The sequence below is a fragment of the Pelodiscus sinensis genome, chromosome 3, assembly GCF_052426305.1.
Source record: "Pelodiscus sinensis isolate ZL-2025 chromosome 3, ASM5242630v1, whole genome shotgun sequence".
NCBI lineage: Eukaryota > Metazoa > Chordata > Testudines > Trionychidae > Pelodiscus > Pelodiscus sinensis.
Window position 1 is genome coordinate 61962846 of NC_143054.1, and position 26406 is coordinate 61989251.

Below are 26406 nucleotides of genomic sequence, written 5' to 3' on the forward strand. Positions count from 1 at the left end.
TCAGGGCATCCAGGAGTAGCTGACCCACAGTTATCATGGGCAGAGTGGGAGCAGCTGGTGGGAGGGATGGGACTGCTATACATCAATTAGGGTTAGCTGATCTCATTTGAGGCTGCCACAGGGCCTTTTAAAAAGCCTTCCCTACTGGGGGAAAGGGTGGAGAGTGGAAGAGGAAGTTGGAAAGAATAACAGATAAGGAGACAATCAGAAAAGTTGAAAAGGGGAATGGCAGCATTCCACAGACAGCAGGGGAGGGGAAGAGCTCTGCATTCCACAGACAGCAGGGGAGGGGAGGAGATCCCACAAGACATGTTTGGGATCCTTTTCCAAGTAGCCTGAGAGTGGAGCTACTAGTGGCTGGAGAGGACTGTTTACCCAGCCTCAAGCTGACCAGGGGATGGGATGCTTACCCCAATTCCCTTCGAGCCAGGGGACAGAAGTCCAAACCCCAGCAAGGGCAAGCAGGGCCTGCTTTCATGTATAAGCAGAGAAATATTGAGTAGGAGTTAGGGATGATAACAGGTAACTGGTAAACATTACCCTTACTGGTTGATGCTTACTAGGTCATGGTTAAGCACTACCTAGGGAGAAGCCCCCTGCCCCATGGCCTGAAACAGGTAGAAGGCTGCTCTAGCCCCACCAGGGCTAAAAGCAGCAGGATGGGGGAGGGGTGTGAGAGGGGGTGTGGCTCTAGTCTAGCAGGGCTGGAGCAGCTATTCCATCCCCATTTATTAGTTAATTGGTTAAACTTGTTTAATTGGTTAATTAAATGGGATTTTCCATCCCCTGTAGACGTAGAGCAGTAGTATCACTTCCAATAACTGTCTCTAGTGCTGTATATAGAATACGGTGTCAAGTTCTGGAGTCCATACTTATACTTCATAAAGCTCAATCTAGTTTGATTAAGAGATGACTTGATCACTGTCCACAAGTATCTATAAGGTGAAGAGGTTTATGATAGTAGCTCTTTAACTAGCAGAAAAAGATATAAAATCCTAAAGTTGAAAGCTGAAGACAGACAAATTTAAGCTAGAAATAAAGTATAATTTTTTAAAACAAGGGTAATTAGCCATTGGAAGAACTCTCATAGCGACATGGTGGATTTTCTGTGACAAATATCAATTTTTTATTTAAAGGCTTTATTTAAGAAACATATTAAAGCTCAAACAGAAGTCATGGGTTTGAAAATATTACTTCATCAGATTTTTAGCTTGTGTTGTACAGGTCAAACTAGATAATTATGGTGGTCCATTCTGTTCTTAAAAATGTACCTGTCTGGGAATATTAGAGATGTGGGTTCTATTCCTAGCTCTGCTAAAAGGAACCTTGTCAGGTGAAAGTCAGGCTTCCTCTAGTAAAAAGGGCTGCCTATTAGCACTTGTTTCTAAAGAGACAATCACAAATGCTCTCAAGAAAGATTCTTATTTCCTAAGATTAGGAAACTGAGGAGATAGTCTATACTGCAAATCTCAACTAAGCCAGGAAACATCTATAGTGATTCTAGTGGGGACATACAGATTGGGATTTCTCCAGCCTCTGTTGACTTTTACAACCTTAACAGGACACCTTATACAGGGTACGTCTACGCTACATTCCTCTTTCAAGACAGGAATGCAAATGCAGACAAACGAAACTGCAAATGAAGTGTGGTTTTTGAATTTAACGGTTATTTCAAAGAAGGGTTTTTTTCTCGAAATAACTGCATCTAAACAGCGTTTCTCTTGAAATAGGGTATTTCGAAAAAGCAGCTGGCTGCGATTATGCAAATGAAGCACAGGAAATTCAAATGCACGCTTCATTTGCAATTTTGTTTGTCCTCATTTGCATTCTTCTCTCAAAAAAGGAATGCAGTGTAAACATACTAACAGGAATTGTGGATCCCATTGTACCAAAGTTTGAGCCGATGAAGACAACTGCAACTCCTTTCCCTTTCCCAACTCCCTCCTCTTTACTCTCCCCTAAGAGGTATGGAGTAGAACTTACTTTCATTCTCTCTCTCTCTCTTCTGGACAAGGAGCAAGGAGTTTGGATTTCTTAACACATAATAAGGGAAGGCAGGGGTCGGGGCAATATAAACCGTATTCCTCAGATAACTGAGTTTTTCAGCTAAAAGTTACATCATGTGGCTGAGAGTCGTGCAGTTTGGTACCTAAAAACTCTGAGAACTCAATGGTATTACTGCTTAAACAAAAAGGATGATACTTTTACCCAGACTAATTAAATCAATATATCTATGTGACAACTCACAGCTGCCGGCAATCTGCAGATGGAGGCAGATCCTCTCCTAATACTTTTTTTGTGTGTGTTTCTATTTCTAAAGATCCTTGATATTGTCTCGGGGAAAATATTTTCCCCAAGAGACATTATTAGGATGCTGCGTGACCATGTGACATTTAAAATGTGTGTTATATCGTTAGACTAAGATGTGAGCAATATGTTTTCCATGGCAGAAAATTGTCTTGGTCCCACAGGAGGCAGAGAGGATTGTTTAAATATCTCTACTACACTCCTGCTACTGTTTTGGTCACAGGCACACACTTTTCAATGACTGCCATGCAATTAAAGAGGGACTTTCATACTAGTGCAAGCTGCATGAATATATTATAAAATCAGAACACTTGTACCATCAGCAATCCATGTTGTCTGTAATTTTCTTATAACCTCTCCATATTATGAAGAATTTTGTATTTCAATATGAATTTTTCCCTGATTAGTCCAGTTTTGGATTGATCTTAAAGCTGTGCTCATTTGCTTGTCAACTGACTGATGCTGGAAATCAATGAGTGCACATTAGAGTTTCAGTACAAGAGCAATAGAAGGGGTTTCAAACAACCCAGTAAGAAATCTTGGCATCAAGGCAATTTTTAGGAAGTGAATATGAAGATTCATCTCATTCGAAAAATCTTCAGGTGCCTCTCACAGGAGACTTCTCTCATTTTTTATTGGAGCTTGCACGACTATGTGGTTCTGAACATCAATGGTGCAGAGCATTTAAATGAGACACTTTGTTTTGGATGCAGCTGCCCAACATCTATACCCACAAGTGCTTTAGTTGCAACCCTCTCTGAGCTACCTCTCTGAGTCCCTTTACTGCCTGTGGAAGCAGTTGCTTATAAGAGACTTGACAGTCCAAAGATTGTGAGAGAAAGGGGTTGAAACAAGCCTAACTCTCTGGGCACCACAATTTCAGTAATAGATTCTAAACACAGAGGCCATGCTGAACAGATAGGGTTTACTCTTTGTTCAGAGAGACGTTTCTGTTAAAAGTCCTGAAAATCCAACAGCTGGCATCTCAAAAACCCAAAAGAAGATCAAGCATGGGAAGAGGCAGAGCCTGAGACTCACAGCACATGGAATTCATACTATGATTCACAGAGAGGCTCAGACTGGTCAGTCCTAGCCTAAAAAGCTCTGTACGTTACCTGAAGACAGTATTTTGCCAGGCAAGTGCAGCTAAACAAAAATATTTTAAAAAGATGAGTCCATTTTCCCTCCACCATTTTCATTGTGGGAACATATATAAATGATATTGGGACCCAAACCACAGCCTGATTTTGACAAGTTCTGTATCTCCCAACTGTGTGATTTATATTTACTTTTTAGTGTCCAGAATAGTTTCAGCAAATGTACTTACCCTTTGACTCCATTCTTAGCTTTTGGGTTTTATTTTGCTACTCTTTGATTCTTCCTACCATAGCAGAGGTACAGTTTTAATTAACTACCAATCTGATTAAATAAAGCCTGTAGTAATGGACCACCGTTTCCAGTCAAATCAAGGCTGATTCAAGGATTCTACTACTTTACTCTCTGGCAATATGAAATCCCATTTTGCTTTAGCTGCTCATCTTTGCAAGTACAGGTTGAACCTCTATGGCCCAGCATTCTCTGGTCTGGCAACATCCATGGTCTGGAAGGACCATGGATGTTCCTGGACTAGAGAGCCCCAGCAGAGCCGGCCAGCAGGACAGGAGTCCACAGGGCATCAAAGCCTGTTGCCAGATGGGCTGGGAAACTAGCAGGGGCACCGGGATCCTCAGGGTGGGCAGCAGAGCTCACAATGGGCCGGGAAGCTGGTGGGGCTGCCAGAGGGCTCTGTTGAGCTTGCAGCCAGCAGGGCCGGGGGGGGGGTGTGGGGGGGGCAGGAGGGCAGAGGGAGCTGCAGAGCCCACAGCTGGCAGAGCCACAAGTACAGGCAGTCCCCGACTTACGCGGATCCGACTTATGTCAGATCCGCACTTACGAACGGGGCTCTCTCGCCCCGGAGCTCGCAGGCAGCGATCCACCACCTCGACCTCCGGGGCGAGAAAAGCTGCTCCCGGTGCCCCTGGTCTGCTGGGGACCGTCTCCAGCAGACCAGGGGCACCGGGAGCGAAGCCGCAGCGGGGGCACCCCGCTGCCGCTGCGGCTTTGCTCCCCGTGTCCCTGGTCTGCTGGGGGGGGGGGCGCAGCTAGTGTACCCCCCCCCCCAGCAGACCAGGCTTTTGTTGTAGACCCTGGGGCAGAGCAGCTGGGGCGCTGCCGGTTAGTCCCGCAGCGCCGCTCTGGGCACTACTGGACCAACCCGACAGCACCCCAGCTGCTCTGCCCCAGGCGTCCTAATTCAGCCGCTGCTGGTCAGTTTCAGCAGTGGCTGAATCAGGATGCCTGGGGCAGAGCAGCTGGGGTGCTGCTGGGTTGGTCTAGTAGCGCCGAGGAGCGGCGCTACTGGACCAACCCAGCAGCACCCCAGCTGCTCTGCCCCAGGCGTCCCCAAGTCAGCCGCTGCTGAAACTGACCAGCGCTGACTACAGGAAGCCCAAGGCAGAGTTGCTCTGCCCCAGGCTTCCTGGAATCAGCCGCTGATCAGTTTCAGCAGCAGCTGACTTGGGGACGCTTGGGGTTCTTAAGTTGAATCTGTATGTAAGTCAGAACTGGCGGTCAGTTTCAGCAGCGGCTGAATCTGGACGCCAGTTCCGACTTACATACAGATTCAACTTAAGAACAAACCTACAGTCCCTATCTTGTACGTAACTCGGGGACTGCCTGTACCTGCAGGAGCTCCCACCAGAGTTCCAGGGCTGGCAGGTTTGCTGAAGCCCACGGGGCTGCTGCCAGGAGACCAAAGGGAGGGATGCTAGGTAGTTGGGGAGAGGAGCCCAGTAGAGAGGCTGGTGCAACCCTCTCCCCCCACCCCGGCGCTGACCTTCTCTAGTCTGGAAACTCCTTTGTCTGGGACTGGTCAGATCTTGAGGAAGTTGGACTAGGGAGGTCCAACCTGTACTGTACTAGGTTCTCTGAATAGTATTTTTACAATGATTCCAACCGTATTTCAAGGCGGAGGTTTCTGAATCATTTCTTGTTGACCCAGGAGATACTAAGACCAGGAGTAATTATTCTGAAACTGCAAACCATAATCTAGAACTTAGTCTAGCTTTTAGGCAACAGATGTTAACTACTCTACAAACCTTGAACTTAATAAAAGTCTTTCAGTGAAATGGCCACTACCCAAAATAAAATAAAAAATAAAAAGTCACAACATGAGACATTAAAACAAAATACTTTACCAAGGCAAAGCTCCTCTCAGAAGCAGAATGTTCAGTCTCTAAATGGACTATTTCAGTTGCAGGTACATATGACTTACTTCCTGAATTCACCAGAAAGTAAGTGTGTTCAAAAAAACAGTCATCATTCTGAGGATGAAGAGCACTTTTGGCAAAGGGATTGGGGTGGCAGCACCATTCCTCAACCAAAGCACTCCAGTTTTCACTTGGTAGGGGAAGAACTCTGAGAAATGTCCTAGCAGAGGAAAGAAAACAAGATATTTCAATCTATTACAAGCATTTCTAAAGGCACTTGTCTTCACACTGCAAAAAAACCAAAAGTCTATCAAATATGACATTCCCTCCCTCCCCAGAAGTAAGAGCTGCCTTCCCCACCTTCAGCAAAAGGTACATATTTATAGATACTGAAGTCCACTGGATGAATTCTGAGAAGGCAATAGTAATGAATCATGACAAGATTATTTGGGAATGTCTTGCATTATGATAACAGGTGGAAAGACTCAGGCTCAGCCTGATCTCCAGCAATTATACTGCAGAAATTGGCATTGATAACTAGTGAAGTGAAAAAAATACCTCGTGTCATAGCAGTGAAAAACAAAGTCATGTGCTTTTTAAAAAAATGTATCATCTTTTAGATCAGATGCCCATGCAATGTCAACACAGGTCTTAAGAACTACTAAGCAAGGCCACTTAAGCATTCCAAAGCCCCTCCGACAGGGACGCAATCAGACTCTGAAGCAAAACAAACAAAATTAAAAAAATGCTATAGTGCTTTTTCTTGTACTAGATAATGCAACCTGAAGTTAAACTAAAATTTAATTTGCAGAAGTCACACATTCCTGAAGACACCTTACCATATGTCATATCTCAAAGTCAGAATATATGTTAACACACACACTGGTGTACACAAACAATTCTATTTATCTGAAACATCTACAGGCAGTCCCCGGGTTACGTACAAGATAGGGACTGTAGGTTTGTTCTTAAGTTGAATCTGTATGTAAGTCGGAACTGGCGTCCAGATCCAGCCGCTGCTGAAACTGATCAGTTTCAACAGCGCTGAATCTGGATGCCAGTTCTGACTTACATACAGATTCACCTTAAGAACCCCAGGCATCCCCAAGTCAGCTGCTGCTGAAACTGATCAGCGGCTGATTCCAGGAAGCCCGGGACAGGGGCTTCCTGTAGTCAGCCACTGGTCAGTTTCAGCAGCGGCTGACTTGGGGACGCCTGGGGCAGAGCAGCTGGGGTGCTGCTGCGTTGGTCCAGTAGCGCCGCTGCTCCTCGGCGCTACTGGACCAACCCAGCAGCACCCCAGCTGCTCTGCCCCAGGCGTCCTGATTCAGCCGCTGCTGAATCTGACCAGCAGTGGCTGAATCAGGACGCCTGGGGCAGAACAGCTGGGGTGCTGCCTGGTTGGTCCAGTAGCGCCCAGAGCGGCGCTACGGGACCAACTGGCAGCGCCTCAGCTGCTGTACCACAGGTGTCTGGAGCAAAGCCATGGAGCATGGGGGCAGCGGGACAGCCCAGATGTGCCGTAGCTGTCCGCTGCCCGCGTGCTCCACGGCTTTGCTCTGCTTTGCCCCCCCCCCGTCCTCCTGGTCTGCAGACCAGGGGGACGGGGGGGGAGGGGGCAAAGCAGAGCCAAGCCTCGGAGCAGCGTGGGCAGCGGACAGCCCTGTCCGCTGCCCACGTGTTCCGCCGCTTTGCTTCCTCTCCCTGGTCTGCTGGAGACCAGGGAGAGGAACCTCGTTCGTAACTCACTCGGGGACTGCCTGTATATGCAGGAGTGGGCTGGGGTTGGGGGTTCTGGCCTGGAGATTGGGTGCAGGAGCAAGCTGAGAGTGAGGGGGATCTGGGTGGGAGGGAGGGACCAGGAGCGGGCTGGGCATGTGTGGTCTTGGGGCAAGAAATGTGTGAGAGGGGAATGGGCTGTAGGGTCTGGACATGAAAGAGATGGGGGGAGGGGGCGCTTAACTGGTTCCATGCCCCCTGTAGCTCCTACACACTACCCCTGCTTCTTCGATTTGCTGGAGTGGGGAGCAGTGGGGAAAGCTTCCAGGCGAGCTGTTTCCTGTGCTGCCATTCCCCCAGCTGGAATGGCAGCACAGGTGGGAAGCCATTACTGATGCTCCAAGCTTGTGGGGGGAGTGCCAGTGCAGATTCTCCACTGCGGGAGGTGTAGTGGGAGAGCACCAAGCCCACCTGCAAGATGGTCATGGACCACTAGTGGTCCACAAACTAGCGCTCTTGTCCCACAGATGTGTTGTTAAGGGCAACTCACAATCTCTGAGCAGATGCTTACATATTTTCCCATCACTGCAGTCCAGCACTATTATGTCTCTCTAGTCTCTTAAGAGGCCAATATTTTCCTGGATACTTTCTTATGCCTTTTGTACTCTCACGTAGAAGTGAAATATTTCACAGGTTTCCTTCTTTCTAGATAATACATTTCAAATTTTGTTAGCACCTTATCAAAATCAATACTGTCTTCAGAGGAGAGCTGAAATATATTAAAAATCTCTAGGGTCCTGAACCAGCTACAATTATATAAAATCACTTTCTTGGCAGTACCCAGTCTGTATTACATAATGTAAAAGTATTACAAAGCCTGTTGTAAACTGGCACCTGTCACTGCGTGATCTTTACCGCAGTCCAGAGTCACCCACCTTGCCTTCCCAGAGACCTGTAGTCTCCACCACAGTACCCCACCACCTTACATAATAGCAGCCTGCCAGAGTTTGCCTTATAAAAGGGACTGCACAGCCCATCTACTCCTCTGGCTTGTCCATCCTATGCACAAATATAGCTCTTCTATTACATTTGGCACTTTGTACATCTGTGAATGGGCAGCCAGGCTCTGGGCCTTTATCTTTCTCTAGAATTAGATACATGACATTAATTTAATGCAGCACCCGTTCAATTTCAGACGACTTTGAATTGTATTGAGCAACAATCTACTAAAGCCCATCTAATACAACCACATGGGCTTACCAGGGGTCCAGGCCCTCAATGAGAACCCACCCTATTGTAAGACACTCTACCCACCCTATTGTAAGACACTCTCTCTTTTAATGTATATAAACTCTCAAACTGTTGTCCAACATTAACATTTTTCAGAAAGTATACATTAAAATCCTCTCTAATGAAAATTGATTTGCATTATGACATTTAAAATACAATTAGATGCCTTTAAAATATGTAGCCTACTCCCCACCCCACCAAAAAAATCCCTCATTGAGTTTAGAATAATATAACTTTCTTCAACATAAATTAAGTAATCAGATATTTGCTCCATAACATTTGGGAATTCAGTCATAACTGTAATAAATGTAATGTAATTAACACACAGTATTCTGCATTAAATTTTGCAATGCATATGTAAATCTCTTGTATAGCAACAATAATTTTTGGCCTGATGGAAAGGGCAATCTCCTTAAAAGATAATGCATGAAAATTAATTTAAATTACATTCTGCTCTGCTCTCTGAAAGCTACTGAATGACGGAAGCAAAGCCTTGAAAGGTGTACCTTTTGTCTATAATCAACTCTTTTACACTATAATCAGTAGGAAAGAAAAGCATCCTGACAATCTACCCTTCATTGAGTAGTATGGAAGGGGCAGAGGGCATGATTCTGTATCTTGGGAGAGCCATGAGACTCATCGAAAGAATCAAGTTCTAACTTAGTTGATCTCTGATAAACTGCAAGGAAGACCTCCACATAGCTTTGCAGCCTTTTTCACCCTCTCTCCCCCAACATCTATGTATAACAAGCTATCTGTCATATCTGCTCACTACCCCTCCTCCTGTTGAGGCCAAAGCCAGAAAGAATTAATGTTGTTTCTAACACCATTAACTACAGTACTGACTTAAGCTTGGAAATGAGGCAGTGTGGGAAAGGAGAGAGAGTGCTTTGTATCCATGCTGTCATGCCCTTCCATATTGATGTAACTCAGCCAAACCAAGGGGCTTCAAAAGGCTCTGTGAAAAGAGATGGTGGAGAGCCACTGCCATGCCTCACATTCTGGATATTTTTATTTCAACCTGATCTCCTGTGTGCTCAGGCATGGAGAAGAGTGCAGGACCCACATAGGAGGCTTCCTTGTGGGCTCTGCAGCTGGCCCTGCTCCCATGAAGAAAGCTGTTGGGCAGCATTTAACCAATAAGATGATCTTGTCAGTTAACTGGTTAAACTCTAACATCCCAACTTCAGACTTCATAAGAAAGAGAAAGAGATGTGTCAGACACACAAAATTCAGGTACAGCTTAAACACTTGTGAAGGATATGGGCTGCTCAAATCTGAGAAGTCGATTTGGCCCATTTAGCAGTAGAAGTTCAGCTCCAGATATGAAGGAGTTCAGCTCCAGATATGAAGGAGTACCAAATTTGAAGGAGTTCGCACCTAGGGTTTTGAAATCATCGGAACAGGAAGAATGGGAGAGAACATTTTAACGCCGACATGTGTTACTGGTCACAGTACCCATTCTCTGGAGTAGAGGGTGCTCAGTGCGCACGCACAGTATCATGAGCTTCCGTGGGCAAAATCCACTTCTTCAGATGGTCTTGCCCATGAAAGCTCATGATACTATATATATTTCTGTTAGTCAATAAGGTACCACAGGACTACTCATTTTTAAAAAGTTACAGACTAACACAGCAACCCCCGAGACTAATAACCACTACAGAAAGTCTTCAGAAAAACTGTATAATATTTCATTATCATGATTCTAACTTTCAGGGCAAGAACTAATTTTACCCTTTCCCTGGAAGAAAAAAGGTAGCTTTGCCCCAACACCTATTCTGGTTCATCACAAATATAACTTTTTGACAAGAGAGAATTAATAGGACAAAATGAGCAGAACCAACCAAGATTCCTGAAATGCAGAAGGATACCAAACCATAGAATCATAGAGCTGGAAGAGACCTCAGAAGGTCATCAAGTCCAGCCCCCTGCCCTAGGCAGGACCAATCCCAACTAAATCAACCCGGACAGGGCTCTGTCAAGCCTAGACTTAAAAATCTCTAGGGATGGAGACTCTACTACTTCCCTAGGTAACCCATTCCAGTGCTTCACCACCCCCCTAGTGAAATAGTTTTTCCTAATATCTAACCTGGACTTCTCCCACCACAACTTGAGACCATTGCTCCTTGTTCTGCCATCCATCACTACTAAGAACAGCCTTTCTCCATCCTCTTTGGAACCTCCCTTCAGGAAGTTGAAGGCTGCTATCAAATCCCCCCTCACGCTTCGCTTCTGCAGACTAAACAGACCAAAGCCTCTCCTTGTAGGTCATATGCTCCAGCCCCCTAATCATTTTGGTTGCCCTCCGCTAGACCATCTCCAATGCGTCCACATCCTTGCATGTATACGTTATTATTTAAGAAATATTAATATTTATTAAATAATCTTTGTCTTAAAACTTTTTCCTGAAGTATTTGCAATACACTAACAAAGCACTTCAGTATTTTGTAACAGACCCAGAAAAGTAAACTGGCCTATAACTATACTTCCTTATGTATGGATAAAAAGCCCTATACCCCAAAATACTGAAGAGGATAAGACTCATCTTCATTCCACAGATAGGAAGACTGAAGTACAGACAGGGGAAATGACTTTCCTGGTATAGTGTAAAGCCACAAAAAAGAACCCAGATCTCCTAAATTCCAATTTTCTGCCCTAACCACTGAAACACATCATCTCCCTACTCTCATTATTTTCTAAGTTGAGTGACATGCCAAATGTAAACAAATAATGAAAGATTTGTTTAGGATAATTTCACTGTTAACAATCTACGGTGTACACAACTAACAGGTCAAGAGGCTTTTAAAATATGATTTTTAACCTGTTCATCTTAGTGAATGAATGACATAAATGGCAACCAGTGGCAACAGAAAGCTGAGAAACATTAGGACAGGGATAGATAATAAGATAAAATATATCATATTGCCATTATATAAAACCATGGCATATCACATCTTAAATACTGTATGCAGATGTAGTTGCCTCATCTCAAAAAAGGAACTGGAAAAGATACAGAAAAAGACAATAAAAATGATTAGGAGAATGGAAAAGCTTCCATACATGGAAAGATTAACAGAACCGGGCCTTTTCAGCCTGAAAAAGAGACAACTAAGAGGGAGCTCGATAGAGGTCTATAAAATAATTTATTATAAAAAAGGAGTGCTATTTACACTAGGGATGTTAAATTTCGATCAATCAACTGAGTAGTGTAATCAATGGAATTTCCATCGACTACTTGATTAGTTGATAGGGGGAGCTCTCGCTATCCCGCTGTGCCTCTGTTTAGAATGTACAAGCGCTGCAGGTGGCTCGTGTATATTTCAAAGGGAGAGGCGCAGCATTAGGGATGTTTCTGCCTCTCCTGCCCCCCGCAGAGATGGTGCAGGGGGGAAATGGCTTTTAAGCCAGCTTCCCCAGCACCAGCTCCTGCTCCCCCACAACTACTGCCTCTCTTTGATAAGCACATGCTTATCGGGGAGTCGACTAGTCACTTACATCCCTACTATTTACTCCTCATAACACAAGAACTAGAGGTCACCAAATGAAATTAATAGGCAGCAGTTTTACTACAAACAATGGAAGCATTTCTTCACACAAAGCACAGTCAGCCTGTGAACATTTTTGCCAGAGGATGTTGTGAAGACCAACACTACAAGAGGGTTAAAAAAATAACTATATTAAACTAGTCTCTATTAATCTATTGCAATTAACCAAGATGGGCAAGGATATTGTCCTTAGTCTCTATTTACCAGAAGCTGGGAATGGGTGCCAGGGGACGGCTCACTTTATGATTACATTCTATTCATTCTCTTTGAAGCACTAGGCATTGGCCACTCTTCGAAGACACCTACTATACTTGGTCTGACCCAGTCTAGCCATTCTTAAGTTATGAAGCATTTATTAATACATAACATATACAATTGAATTGCTTACCGTTCTTTTATTATGATTTCACCACAAGACTGACAGTAAAAGATGCAACTCTTCTGTACCTCTGGACTTTCACTCAAAGTTGAAATTAATTCTGCAGATTTTAAAGAGGACATAAAAAAGTCAAGTTCTTGTTTAATCTACATAAATTTGCACATAAAACACATAGGTGTCCACTCATTAATTCCAGAAAGCAGAGAGTCTAAAAGCAAGAAGAAAAACACTGGCATTTCACACACCACATTCTTTGTACTCTTCAACATCCTTCCTGCTTACAAGAAAAGAATAGGCAAACAGAACTGAAGGAAAATACAACCTATATTCACAGCATTTAGCATTTATTTGTAATATATATACTCTGTATTTGAATAGACATTTTTAACAGTGTTGTAAGCTTATGTTGGAGAGGATGAAGTTTTTAACAGGGAAAAGAGAATCCTTTTAAAGTTACATTTCTGGTAAATTAAATCTTAACCCTATTAACGTTAGCTCTGCTGATCTCTAATTGCCATGTGATGGTGCTTCCACATTAAGTAGTTCAAAAAGACCAAAAAAAGCAATATTCTAAACTGTCATCTAAGTAGAGGTATAAACGTAGCAACAAAATATACTCTCTCTCTCTGGACGAAAAATGACGAGTCTCCAATATAACAATCCCCCCTGCTGGCCAGCAAAGTGAAAACACTCCAACTAAAGGTATTTCTGAGAACATATTTTCCCAGTTACAATAGAGAACTAAAAATAATAAATGTGACTTTGAATTAAAACAATGCTAAAAGTATACCATTTTAAACAGAAGAATTTGAACTTATTTAATGTGGTGCAGAAGTAGACCACATATTCAAAGTGGGAGCCCTAGGTTGCCTTAGTAAAAAATATGAAACCTGCATGGGTATGTGCCAGTCAGGGGTGTGCGTCAGTTACATGCATACACACAATCAAATATTTTAAAATACTAGTTTGTATTACAATGCATTGTTATTTGGCATGTGTGTGAAATTTTGGAATTTTATGCATAATCTAAGGGATGTAACTTGAAATCTTTAACTTTTGAAAAAAATCAGCATCATGAATACACTGTGGCTTTTTATTCTAAAGTGTCACATACAAGCTGAGTAACTGTGCATCACAATACAAACAAATTTAAAAATACCTAATTTGTGCATGTGTCTAGTCAGCCATCTTACATATATAAATGCAAGTTTCACATTTTTTTCATTGGTGCAACTTCAGTTTGAAAATGTAGTTTACATGTTTACTTCTGAATCATATTACATAACTTCTTTAATGAGAAACAATTACAAAATGATTTTTCAATTCAGATGCACAAACAGTAACATGCATAAACCACCTCAGTATTGCACAAAATAAGCCATAGAATTCCACTTTTTTTTTTTCCCCGTGTAAAAGCTCCTGTCTTGTAATCTACATACATACAGTGGACACTACTACTGGTAGTAGAATTTGTCTCTATAGGTTGTACCTCCCTTAACCGGGACTCCCTGGTCTGGGAAGAACCATGATCCAGCATGGATCACGGATGTTCCTGGACCACAGAGCCCAGGAAGAGGGAGGTCTGGCAGTGGGGTAGAAGTGCCATAAGGGACACTGGCAACTCAGCTGGGAATCCAGTGTGTGTGTGGGAAGAGGGAAGGGAGAACTGATGGCATGGCGGGGAGCTCTAGCCTGGCCGTGGGCCATGGACCTCCGGCCCGTGCCAGGGACCTCTGGGCCCGTCCCCAGCACTCCAGCCAGGTTCATGCTTCACAGGCTGGGGATCTCCAGCCCCAGTGGCACCCAGGGAGCTCCGGCCCTGTCCCTTCACCCTGGCCACAGAACTCTGGCCCCAGCCACAGAGCCAGGCAGCTGCAGAGCTCTGCCCCGGCTGCGCAGCTCTGACCATGGCACATGACCCTGAAGGGGCTGAGGCAGCAACAGCGGCAAGCTGGAGCCCTAGCCCTGTGGCAGCACAGCCAGGCGGGGAGGGACCTTTCCTGATCTGACAAATCCCTTCGTCAGGACCAGTCAGGTCCCGAGGGTGCAAGGTCCAACCTGTAATTTAAAAAAAAAAAAAAAAAAAAAAAGGAATATGACATGACACCAAATTCAGAGTACTATGTGGCTTTCCATTGTGTCCTGTGAAAAATACCTTAATTTTTCACTTTAGCTATCAAATATGGTATATGAAATAGAAAGAGGAGAAAGAAAGACAACCCAGTGTGTCATGCATCACCCTTTTAACATTTGTAATGTATGAAATCAGAAATAAGAAAAGAAAATTTATGACCAGTTTTACCATCTTGAAAATACTGTATAGTCAGTTTTGCAATTTTAAACACTGAATTCTGACCATCTGTGCAATGACACAAAGGACCACAAAACAAGACAACAGTTCTTAACAAAGATGGGATTAGTGACATCCTTATGAAACAGGCTGGAATGAATTAGATTTTGCTCTTTGAGTCTTTGTGTGAGAGCAAAATACAAAAGAAGAAACTCTCAAATCAGATGGTAAAGTAGGAGTGAGTATTGAAGAACGGGGCTTTTCTTGCAATTATGTGTCTTCCCTTTTTATTCTCTTTTCTATTTTTGCATTTTCCTATCAAAGTTGTAGTAGGAGTTTGTTTTAATCAAGCAGAGTTTTGGAAATCAATTCCTATTTAATTTTTAATTTAACATTAATGAAAAACTTTTAAAAAATCATAAAGAGAAGAAAGTTCTGCATATCATGAAATCTAGTTAGTTTTTGTCACCTTTTTCTTCTCTTATATATTGGAAATAGCTGTAAAATATTAAATTATCCCAAAATAAAAATATATTTTCTAAACAATGGTCTTGCTTTTCTTTTTAAGGAATTAAATACACTAATATCTGGTCATCCTCACTTGTATTTGAATCTGCTTCAATTTGCAGCCTCACATGTAAACCATCTCCAGCTATGTACTGTAGTCCTCGGCAGGAAGAAGGAACAATCCTGACCTCTTCAGGAAAGCTGATCATATTGCAGCCTTGACAGCTTTTTATCTCTAATGATCCTGGAGACACTGAAATATCCACTGGCAAACTTCCTGCATTTGGCTCACTAGAGATTTAAAAACACACACATATTTGCTTCAGTTAGAAAGAAAACTTTAAAATGAGGGTTTAGTCACATATAACGTTGACTTGTTGAAACAAACTAAAATTCTCTCAAAGGTGAAATGCTTCTTTCATCTTCTTAAACTTTGTGGCTGTTGATGCAATTTTTGTTGAGTCAAACTTTAAGAAATGTACAAAGCTTATAAACAAAATTAATGCATGCTTTTCTGCAATCCCCAAATCAGTACAAAAAAGATATACTGATTGGGAAACAAGGCAGTAATGTAACTGTTTTTAACCTTAAAATCATGAAACAAAATGTAAAGGAAAACAGTTTTAATTGTTTGTCAAAAATCCCAGTCAAATGTTAAAATTAAAATTACACAAAAATGAGAGACAATGAAATGTTTACATACTAAAAAGATAATGCAGTACAAAGGCCAAAATAATTATAAATATAACGCCCAATCTTACTTCCATTTAAATCACTGGCAAAATTCCCAATGAATGAGAATGTGGATAGCACTGGGTCCAAAGGATCTGAACCTGAATTCCTTGCACTCATAAAATTCCCACTGAATCTTCAGAGCAGATTAAAACTTTAGGAGGAAATGGATCAATTCCTAAAGTTAATAGTTGCCTGTTCCCAGAGCATATTATCAGGGTGGCATTGAAAAACAAACCAATATGTTTAAAATGTAAAAACAGTATTTTGCAGGAATCAGAAAGGAAAAAGTCATTTTAATACTTTCTGTATAGGCTTGATGTGCCCTTGAAATTCACTAGGTCAACTTTTTCCAAGATGCACAGCAATTAATATTACACTTTTTATTACATATGGAATTCAGTCAAGATACCGAATTTCACAAATCATGTACGATGCCCACATAGTGGATGTTGGCAAATCTGCAAATGCTATTGTTGAAAGTGATTTAAGTATTTGTTGAGAGGAAAAGTCCGACAAGCAAGTTTATCTATGCAATGAAGTTTGGAGTTTAAAGAATATATGAAACAGAATCAGATAAATGCCTAGTAAATACAGGAACACCATCTAAATGTTTTCAGTTGATATGCAATGACTGTTAAGATTAGAAATTACATTCAGAGTAAAATGTATCATTACTTTGTGAGATTATAAGCTGCTGTGCATGCACAAGTGGAATAGTGAAAGACTGTGCTTAGGTAATCACCAGTCAAGCTACACAACAAGCGTTAGAGACATCTAAAAGTTGGGTGGGGGGGTTGTCATCCCCCCCAGCGCCTGGGGTTCTAAGAGCCAGGCTTGCAGATGCGCTGTCTCCATATTGCCCCCCAGAACAGGAGCTGCTGAAGAGCCACAGCCGGTAAGCAAGGTAAGGGGCTCGGCCCCACGCAGAGAGGAGGAAGCGGACTGAGCCGCTCCTCTGCAATACCGGATAATCAGCAGCCCGCTCTGCATCTTCCGCCTGATCTCCATGAAAACTGTCTCCATATGGGCGCCGCGTAAAGCTCTTCTGCCCGGGCCCCTTCTGACACTCCCTGGAGATCGCCGAGGATACTCCCAGTCAAGCTGCCCGCCTGGTGAACTCGTGTGGTGCGGGGCGTGCCTGCAGCCAGCCCAGGAAGCTGCTTAATCGAGGAAACAGCAAGAGCAGAGATGCTTGTGCAGCTTCCCGGCCGCCCTACACAGCGCCCTCTGCAACACCCGCCTCGCACTGCTAAGATCCTGCAACGCTTCTGGAAAAGCGCCTCGCTCCCAATGACTCCACCAACGCCTGCCCGTGGAGGCTATATGGGGGCCTCCTCATGCCCTTTCTGTTCCTCTGGGCGGCCTTCCCTGTACCTCCTCCTCCCACAGAAACAACAGCCTATATGCCAACAGTGTTCTCAGCAGTCAGCTTCCAGTGTTACTAGTTACTCTGCCAGTTAGCCATCTGCTGCAAGACCAGAAAATAGACACTACTAGGCTAAGAAGTACTTCTTCCCCCCCCCACACACACTGTATCCTAGCATGTGTCTACACTGCACCTTAAACTCGAAATAAGATCTTTTATTTGGAGTCTACATCCCTTATCCCTCATGTAATGAGGTTTACTGGGATGCCAAAATAGCTCATCCACTATATTTCAGAATAGCAGAGGCATTCAAAAGACGTGGGGTAGTTATTTTGGGATACCTTTGGTATCCCGAAATAACTTTGATGTGTAGACATAGCCCCAATGACCCTGCTCAGGAAGAAAGGAATTGTGTTGGTAATGCCCCATATCATGTTACTGCACTAGAGCAATATTTTATAAAAACAATGAAACCCTAGTTAGTTTTTAAGAACTGCCTTGTGTATGCGTGTTTTTAAGAATATAAGAACATCCGTACTGGGTCAGACCATCTAGCCCAGTATCCTGTCCTCAACACTGGCCAGGTGTCACAGAGGATGAACAGAACAGATAAACATCAAGCAATCCCTCCCAGCCTCAACCTCAGCCCCAGCCCTGGCAAACAGAGGCTAGGGATATACAGTTAGGGGGAAAAAATCTCAGAAATCAGCCACTTTTAGCATGAAATGTATAAAACAAACTGTAGAATAGTGTAATAATTGATTAGCCAATTTAAACTGCGACACAATCTGAATATAAGGTATTAATTACCCTGGAATTTAAATTCCAATCTTAAACTGACTCTGAGGATGGCACTCTGCATACCTGTGAAGTATCATTGATTTAAATGCCTCCACCTGGAACCAGTTTTACGACAGACCCCAAGGGTTAAGAATTAAATCTTCATATTATTTTTGACAGACTGTATCAAATGACAAATGAATGTAAATTCCTGCTTTAAATGATAAATTCCACACAACCTTAATTGTGGAGTCATAACCAGTGTGTACCTGTCATTGTTAAGTTTTCAAAGAGACTGTTGTGGATCCATGGAATCCTAACAGGGTTTTGTGTGGGACAGGCAGTACCTCTTCTTTATTAGCTCAAGTCTAGAAGAAAGTTCAGAATTTTTTAATAGAAATAGCCATTAAATCATAGAATCAAAACACTGTATAAAATAACATTTTTCTATACAGGGTGTCCCCGCTATAAGTCACCCTGGTATACATCCGTTCTACGCTAAAGTCGTTGACACTTGTAAGAACTCATGCATTATAAGCCCTCCCATTCCCCATTCTTAAGTCACCACCTCCACTCCCCCCAAAAAATTTGTGCAAATGGAAGTCAGCCATGGGAAAAAAAATCCCTGCTTTAAATTGTTTTGCTATAAGTCCAAGTTTTTTGGAATCTATCTTGGACTTATAGCGAGGACAGCCTGTATCTAGCAGCCTTTATGTAGACAGAGTTCTGCTCCCTCTGAAGTCAGTGGACTTAATTTTGGGCCCTCTGATTTAACTTTCTCTCATTTTTTGTCTTTCCCCATACAGAAGCTACTTTTAATTATTTTTAAGTGTTTGGTTTTACAGGCAGTCCCCGAGTTACGCGGATCCGACTTATGTCGGATCCGCAGTTATGAACGGGGTCCTCCCTCTCCCTGGTCTCCAGCAGACCAGGGAGAGGAAGCAAAGCGGCGGAACACGCGGGCAGCGGACAGCCCACACGCGTCTGGGCTGTCCGCTGCCCGCGTGTTCCGCCGCTTTGCTCCCCATCCCCCTGGTCTGCAGACCAGGGGGACGGGGAGCAAAGCAGAGCAAAGCCGCGGAGCCTGGGGTTCTTAAGTTGAATCTGTATGCAAGTCAGAACTGGCGTCCAGATTCAGCCGCTGTTGAAACTGATCAGTTTCAGCAGCGGCTGAATCTGGACGCCAGTTCCGACTTACATACAGATTCAACTTAAGAACAAACCTACAGTCCCTATATTGTACGTAACCCGGGGACTGCCTGTATTTAAAATACTGTTTTTAAAAATCCCCTTTCCTTTTTTTCTCCCATATTCCTCTTCAGTGTCCTTCCCTCTTTCTCTTGGGTGCATAGGCCTCAATCCTGCATGAACAAATGAACATGTATCTTTACACATGAATGTAGTTCCATTAAATTCACATGTGTAAAGTTACTCACATGCATAAGTCTTTGCAGGATCAGAGCAATAGACTACTGTCTGCTACATTTCAATCCCAGCACTAATTTTATAGGGATAGGCCTAATTTTATAGGTCTTGATTTAAAGGTCTTACAAGATGAAGAATCCACCTCTTCCCATGGTAATTTGTTCCAATAGTTAATCACTCTCACTGTTAAAAATGTGTGTCTTATTTCTACTTTAAATTTCTTCTGGCTTCAACTTCCTAACGTTGGTTTTTGTGATGCCTTTCTCTTCTAAATTAAGGAGCCTTTTAGTGCCTGATATTGCATCCCAATGAAGATACTTCAACACCTTAATGAAGTCACATTTCCATCTTGTTTTATATAAACTAAACATACTGAGCTTTTTAAGTTGCTCATGGTAAGGAATTTTTTCTAGTCCTCAAATTATCTTTGTGGCTGTCTTCTACACTATCTCAAATTTTTCAACATCTCATTTAAAATGTAGACAGACTCACTGGGTTCCTGGACAAGGGGGAGGAGAGGCCTTGTGCAGAACTGGCAGGGCTGGACTTAGCCTTCCCCAGGCAACCCTGGGACAGTTGCCTGTTTTGCTCCCCCTTGTTGGCAGACCTGAATGTAGCTGCCAGAAATGGACATAGTATTACTACTGTATTTTCATCACCAGAGCATATAACTCCTGTCTGCCAGTGTTGCTTCCAAAATGGATGAATGATAAAAGGATGAGTAAGTTAAAGTGCATTTAACTTCAAATGCAAGAGACTTGAGTTGACAGGTTAGTGAGGAAATGATTTGTAAAACAGTATATGGAGATGTTTTACTTTTTGGAGGGGTAACGGGTAATCCAAAAGGGAAACTCACCCTTGGTGGTATTTTCTTAATGACTTGTCAAGAACAATGTTTGACAAAACCTGATTGGTAAGTGTCACCCATTTGTAAAAATGTTTTGTACAATGCAACCTTGATTGGTGCAATGATTCTGTTCAATCTGTGAGTGAATGGAATACTGTTCACATTTGTCAATGGTAGAAATGATAGACCAAGGAATATAATTTTCATTTCACATGCCTATATGGTATTTTATGTGTATTTATTTCACATATTGAATTCGATGCAATGGGTTCTTTAAAGGCCCACTTCTGAATCTCAAATACAAATCCTTAGAGCACAACCACAGAAGTCCACACTAGTGTAAAAATCTGTAAAAAAACTCTCATACACAGATACACACATGTATTCATGTTACACATCTGATAAGCACTATACCGCCTCATTATTTATTATTACAATTGTTTTTTAGTGCTTAGGAGTCCTAAGATGAGGGCGCTACTGTGCTAAGTGTTGGACATTTTCATAAAAACAGAGAGATAGCAACAAAGTGTTTATAATGTAACCAGATAAAGTTTAGGAGAAATGTATGATACATTGGCTTGTCTTCTACAATTACTATCACATTCCTCTTTTAAGAAAATACTTTTTTCAGAGTTCTCCTTTCTTTAAAAAAATGTGATGAAATGAATAAATAGGTATTTTATATCATCAATGTTTTGTGCACAAGCCTGCAAATAAAAAAAAAAGATCAGGAATCAGAGCTGGGCTGTTATTCACACATAGGGCAATACACACACCTTCCTCAAGATACTGAAATGCATACAGTGCATATAATTCATGCATGGACACACAACTACACAGACACACTTCGTTCATACACTTTCATCCATTCACACACACTGCCTAGACAGACCTCTCATAGAGGAACAGAGATACTGACGAGCATTACGTAGCAGAGCACATACACACACATCCTTCACTGTCACAGCCAGAGATTGCACGTACACAGCCACGCACATCTCTCTGCCCCCTACAAGCTCTTCCACACCTGCACGAGGGCAGCACTACCTGAGGCCCAGCGGGGGGCGCTGTGGCGTAGACAATCTGCATGGGAGGGGGGAGGAAACGGGAAGCCGCGCTGCATGCTGGGAACTGTCAGTGACCGCTCCGGGGCTTTCCGCTGTCGGGCTCTTCCGGCTCTCGTCGCCCAGGTAACCAGCCCCCTGCCCCAGCCACGGTACCGGGCTCGGGCGCCCCGCGACCCTGCCCCCTTCCCGGCTTGTGCTGTGGTCGCGGGAGCGCGGATCAGCTGGAGACCTCGGCGGCCTTTCCCCTGCCAGCGGAGCGGGGCGCTAGGGCCGGAGGGGGGAACCCTCCGGAGATTGTCCTGGGGCCTCTGCTACTCCCCTGGCGTCGCACCCTAATCCTCCCCCACTGGGTGTTTGGCCCCTTCCCCCCGCTGCCACTGGATGCGCCTCCCCTCCCCTCCCCCGCCCTGGGTGTCTGCCTCCTCCCGCCCTGATTCTTCCCCATGGGCGTCCCCCTTGACCCACGTGTCTCCCCACATCACACCCTGACCCCCCCCATGTGTCCTCTCCCTTTGCCCCCTTTCCCTGTGCCGTACACTGAGGATCTGCACCGCTCCCCCTCCCTCTCCCCCTCCCTCTGTTCCCCTCCTTGCACGTTATACCCTGGCCCTCGTGTCAGCCCCCTCAAACTCCTCTTCCCCGGTCATGGGTGACCCCACTGAAAGAGTCTTCTTGTGCCTCGACCACTGCCTTGGGTGTCCCAGTGCATGCTGAAGTGGGTAAATGGGGGAAGGAAAGAAATCCAAAATAATGCAATAATCTGTGGAAGGGGTCGCTGCTTCCCTGTGATCTAAAAATTGCTTTCAACTCTTTTCTCTTGCTAGTGCAACTCAAGGCAGGGGTTTTAAATGGTTAAGCCCCCTGTATGATTTGTGAATGATCTGCCTTTCACACTACTGAAATTGCTGAGGTCAAGTGAAGTACTTATGCTGATAGTTACTGGATTTACCCACTGCAGAGTATCTTGAGGGTAGAATGCCCACCAGAGGAACACTAGTGCTGCTTAAGCTGGACTCTGCAGTGCAAGGCTCTTTTTTTCTTTTTGGTCAAAATAATAACCGTATGCTTGTGAATGTTTGTTGTCAAGGTTATCTGGTGTTGTCTGGAGCAATACAGGGTTTTGTGTCTGCATGTGCATTTATTGCAGGCTGTAGACATTTAAGATTTACGGCCAGATGCTAAAATGGATGCCTCCAAAAACACTGAATTCATTTACTATTAACTTCAGTTTTTCAACTTTGTTCTTATAGAAACATTTGTATTTGTATAGTTATAACAAATCACTTGTTTTGTATTAATGTTGTAGTGATGCCTAAAACATGCTGTAAATATACTTAAGAACAACAAATGATCCTGAGGCATCTTAGGCCACATCTACACTGCAATGCTATTTCAGGAAACTAGAGTATCCCAAAACAGCTATCCTACATCTGCATAGCAAGCCCATTATTCGAAATATAATCGCTATTCTGATGTCTCTGTAAACCTCATTCCATGAGGATTAAGGGACATTTTGGAATAATGGCTTATTTCAAAATAAGATTGAAATAAGATACACAATTTGCATAGCTCAAATTGCATATCTTATTTTGAGCAATGGTGCAATGTAGACGTACCCTTCGAGACTAACCAAAATATATAGAATCATGAGCTTTCTTTTTCAGAACCCACTTCATCAGATGAATTGGAGTGGAAATAACAGAAATGAAGAGATATATGTAAGAGCAGCAGTACCTGTCAATTGTAGAACCTGTGGTAATGAGGCTAAGCAAGTGAGCTGAATGTGTCCCATACAGAGCTTTTCATGTGGAAATTTCGCTAATCAATTACAGAGACAGTCTGCAGAACTGGAAATTCTTTACAGATTAGATACCTTTACCCTGGGTCTAAGGTTGGCCCATTACAAAGCCAATTTCTCCTACCATTAACATATGCATTTCCACATCAAAAGCTTTGTATGGGACACATCCAGCCCACTTAATTAGCCTCATTAACACAGGTCCTACAATTGATAGGCACTACTTCTGCTGTTACATATATATGTCCTGGTTTCTGTTATTTCCACTCCAATTCATTTGATGAAGTGGGTTTTGCCTATAGAAGCTCATGATTCTATATATTTTGGTTAGTTTCTAAGGTGCCACAGGACTACTTGTTTTTAAAGTTACAGACTAGTATGGCTACCCCTTTGAGATATACTTAAGAAGACAGTCATTTGCCTTGAAGAGTATACAATCTGTGGGACCGTACATTTATTGTAATTCTAGCATATGTCAAATGCACTGTTATCTTTCATTAATTATAATATAATTTGCATTTCTCCCTTTTTTATGTGAACACGATAGCTTAATCTGACAATTGTAACTGCTGCTCAGAGCAATACTTGCATTTTATTCTGAATGTATGATGAGACAAAAGAATGTACAGGTAGACAGCTATTTAAACAACAGCGTTTTTCAAATTCCTGTACTTTCAGGAAAAATATTCTGAAATTACATTGAAAATGATAGAATCATAGAATACTAGAACTAGAAGGGACCTCGAGAGGTCATCGAGTCCAGTCCGCTGCCCTCACAGCAGGATCAAGCACTGTCTAGATCAGGGCTTCTTAACCTTGGAAGCCCAGGGGGCCACGATAATGCTCACAAAACATGCCGAGGGCCACAACTTAAGTGTGGTTGCATATACGTGCGAATATATATGCATATAGCTTCTTTCACACTGACGGATATGAATACAAAGATTAAGGCAAGACTACACAACACACAGGCCCCATTTAAGTCAGTTCTGCTGATATTAATAAAATGCAATATTTACCCGATTGTCACCAATATGACATTACTTTTAATAAGCAATGACAGTCAAGGAATTTAACTACTAAAACACATATCAACATTAGACCATTATATTGGTGTGCCATTGTGGAGCGTGTTCCCAGTGGAGGCTGTGTTCAAAGGATCCCACCTGCAGGCTGCATGTTGAGCCCTGTGTAAATCCTCACTGCACCGCAGGCTGCAAACAAATGGGCTGCAGGCTGCATGCGGCCCATGGGCCATGTTTTGAGTAACCCTGCTCTGTCTGTCTAACCTGCTCTTAAATATCTCCAGTGATGGAGATTCCACAACCCCCCCAGGGAATTAATAGGGCTTAATTTTGTTTTGTTTTTAAAGTTTTATCTGGTGTTTATTGTTCTTTTAAATACTTCTGTCTGCCTGGAAACTTGATGTGCACGTTCTGCATTTTAGCATTACTAATGTTTTTTTCAAACAAATTGAAAATGTCACCATCATGTATCAATAGGGTGAGGAGGGGTGTATGTGGAGCGAAATTTGATGGGGGGGGCAGAGTCCCAGTAGCAAGGGAGGGAGATGGTTGCCAAACAACAATAAGTAGCTCCTCTGTCAGGAGTCAACTGGTATCCGGTAGCTAGTTGGGTAAGAGAGGTGCAGATTGGCCAGCATTCCTCATTTTCCAGGATTTAACCCAATGCAAGAGCCAGGTGGGGCTTCTTTCAGCTCCTTTTGAGCAGCCCACCTTACTTACTTGAACTAGGAATGGGAACCCAGCTTGACAGACATTGCAGTCTAGCTGTTTGCCTATTTAAATGTTGAAGAAGAAATTTTTTTCTCCTATGAGCCAACTGTTAAGTAGTTCTTAGACTTAGTTGCACCATGCCCTCTTTCTGATAACAAAAATTACTACATTATCCTGCTTCAAAGACATTTTAACACCAGACTTGAAAGACAATCCTCTGAACTGTCATTCATGCTTAAATTTGACACTTTACGCCTAGCTCTTAACAAAGACATTAATTATCTTACCTATTACAAAGATAGCTTCCCCAATTATCACCTCTAATATCATTAGCTCACCCCCCATCCCCCTTCTGTTCTGAAATTCGATTTTTCCTTTTCATATGTGTTCATTTTTTTTATTGTATCCTTTGGTATATATGGTCATGCCAATTTTCCACATATTGATCTGAGGAAGTGGGTCTGGCCCACGAAAGTTCATCACTTAATAAACCATCTTGTTAGTCTTTAAAGTGTTACATAGTTCTGTTTTTTGTTTTACCCACCTTATGGGTTGCATAGCAAAGAACCTTGTAACCCTGACCTTATGAGGGGTTCTATGGTAAAGAGTCCTATAACCCGCTCACTGGAACTGCTTATTTCCATATATCTGTCCTCATTTTGCTGAAGCATCTGCATAAATAGGTAATATGCTTATTTGAAAACTGAAGCTACATCTACACTACAAGTGCTACAGTACAACTATGCTACTGTAGAATATATGCTTACTACATGAACAGAAGGAATTTTTTTTACTGATGTAGTTAATTCCCTGTTCTGAGAGGCAGTAACTAGGGCTGTGTCCAGACTCAGGGGTTTTTTCAAAAAAAGTAGCCTTTTTTCGAAAAAACCTCACCTGCGTCTAGACTGCAGCCGCGTTCTTTCGAAATTAAATCGAAAGAACGCGGCTTTTCTTTCGATGGCGGTAAACCTCATTTCACGAGGAAGAACGCCTTCTTTCGAAAGTTCCTCTTTCAAAAGAAGGCGTTCTTCAATGTAAATAGGGCTTCTTCGAAAGAGAGCATCCAAACTCACTGGATGCTTTCTTTCGAAAAAGCAAGCCGCTTTTTCGAAAGTTCAACGTGCAGTCTAGACGCTCTCTTTCGAAAGAGGCTCTTTCGAAAGTTGCAGTCTAGACATAGCCTAGCTGGGATGAAGAAGTCTGTCGACTTGCTTTGTCTATAGCGGGGTGTTATGTCAACCTAACAGCAGTGCTCTCTGCTTGAAATTTTTCATAGCCTTAAGCAATGTCGCTAGTTGACTTAATTTTCAAGTAGACCAGGTCTCGGGAAAAAAAATATAACAATTGAGATAAAATATATTTAATAA

The 26406-nt window shown here is 42.9% G+C and overlaps 2 protein-coding genes across 8 annotated transcripts in view; one reads left to right on the plus strand and one right to left on the minus strand.

Annotated features, from left to right (window-relative positions):
• UBE3D (ubiquitin protein ligase E3D) overlaps window positions 1-17301 on the minus strand; it is a 106331-nt gene extending 89030 nt beyond the window's left edge. For 2 of the 4 annotated variants that reach the window (XM_075923815.2, XM_014569946.4), the window contains exons 1-4: window positions 16985-17301; window positions 15380-15576; window positions 12498-12588; window positions 5544-5775 (exon numbers count right to left, since the gene is read on the minus strand). In XM_075923815.2, coding sequence (XP_075779930.1) covers window positions 5544-5775; window positions 12498-12588; window positions 15380-15576; window positions 16985-17043 — 579 coding nt within the window. In that variant the 5' untranslated portion in view covers window positions 17044-17301. The remainder of the gene's footprint in view (window positions 1-5543; window positions 5776-12497; window positions 12589-15379; window positions 15577-16984) is intronic. The other 2 variants (XM_014569944.3, XM_006115896.5) reach the window with 2 other exon arrangements.
• A 4181-nt stretch (window positions 17302-21482) lies between these two features.
• Window positions 21483-26406, plus strand: part of DOP1A (DOP1 leucine zipper like protein A) — a 110759-nt gene continuing 105835 nt past the window's right edge. For 3 of the 4 annotated variants that reach the window (XR_012902590.2, XM_014569949.4, XM_075923817.2), the window contains exon 1: window positions 21483-21628. The gene's annotated coding sequence lies outside the window, so the exon portion shown is untranslated. The remainder of the gene's footprint in view (window positions 21629-26406) is intronic. The other variant, XM_075923816.2, reaches the window with a different exon arrangement.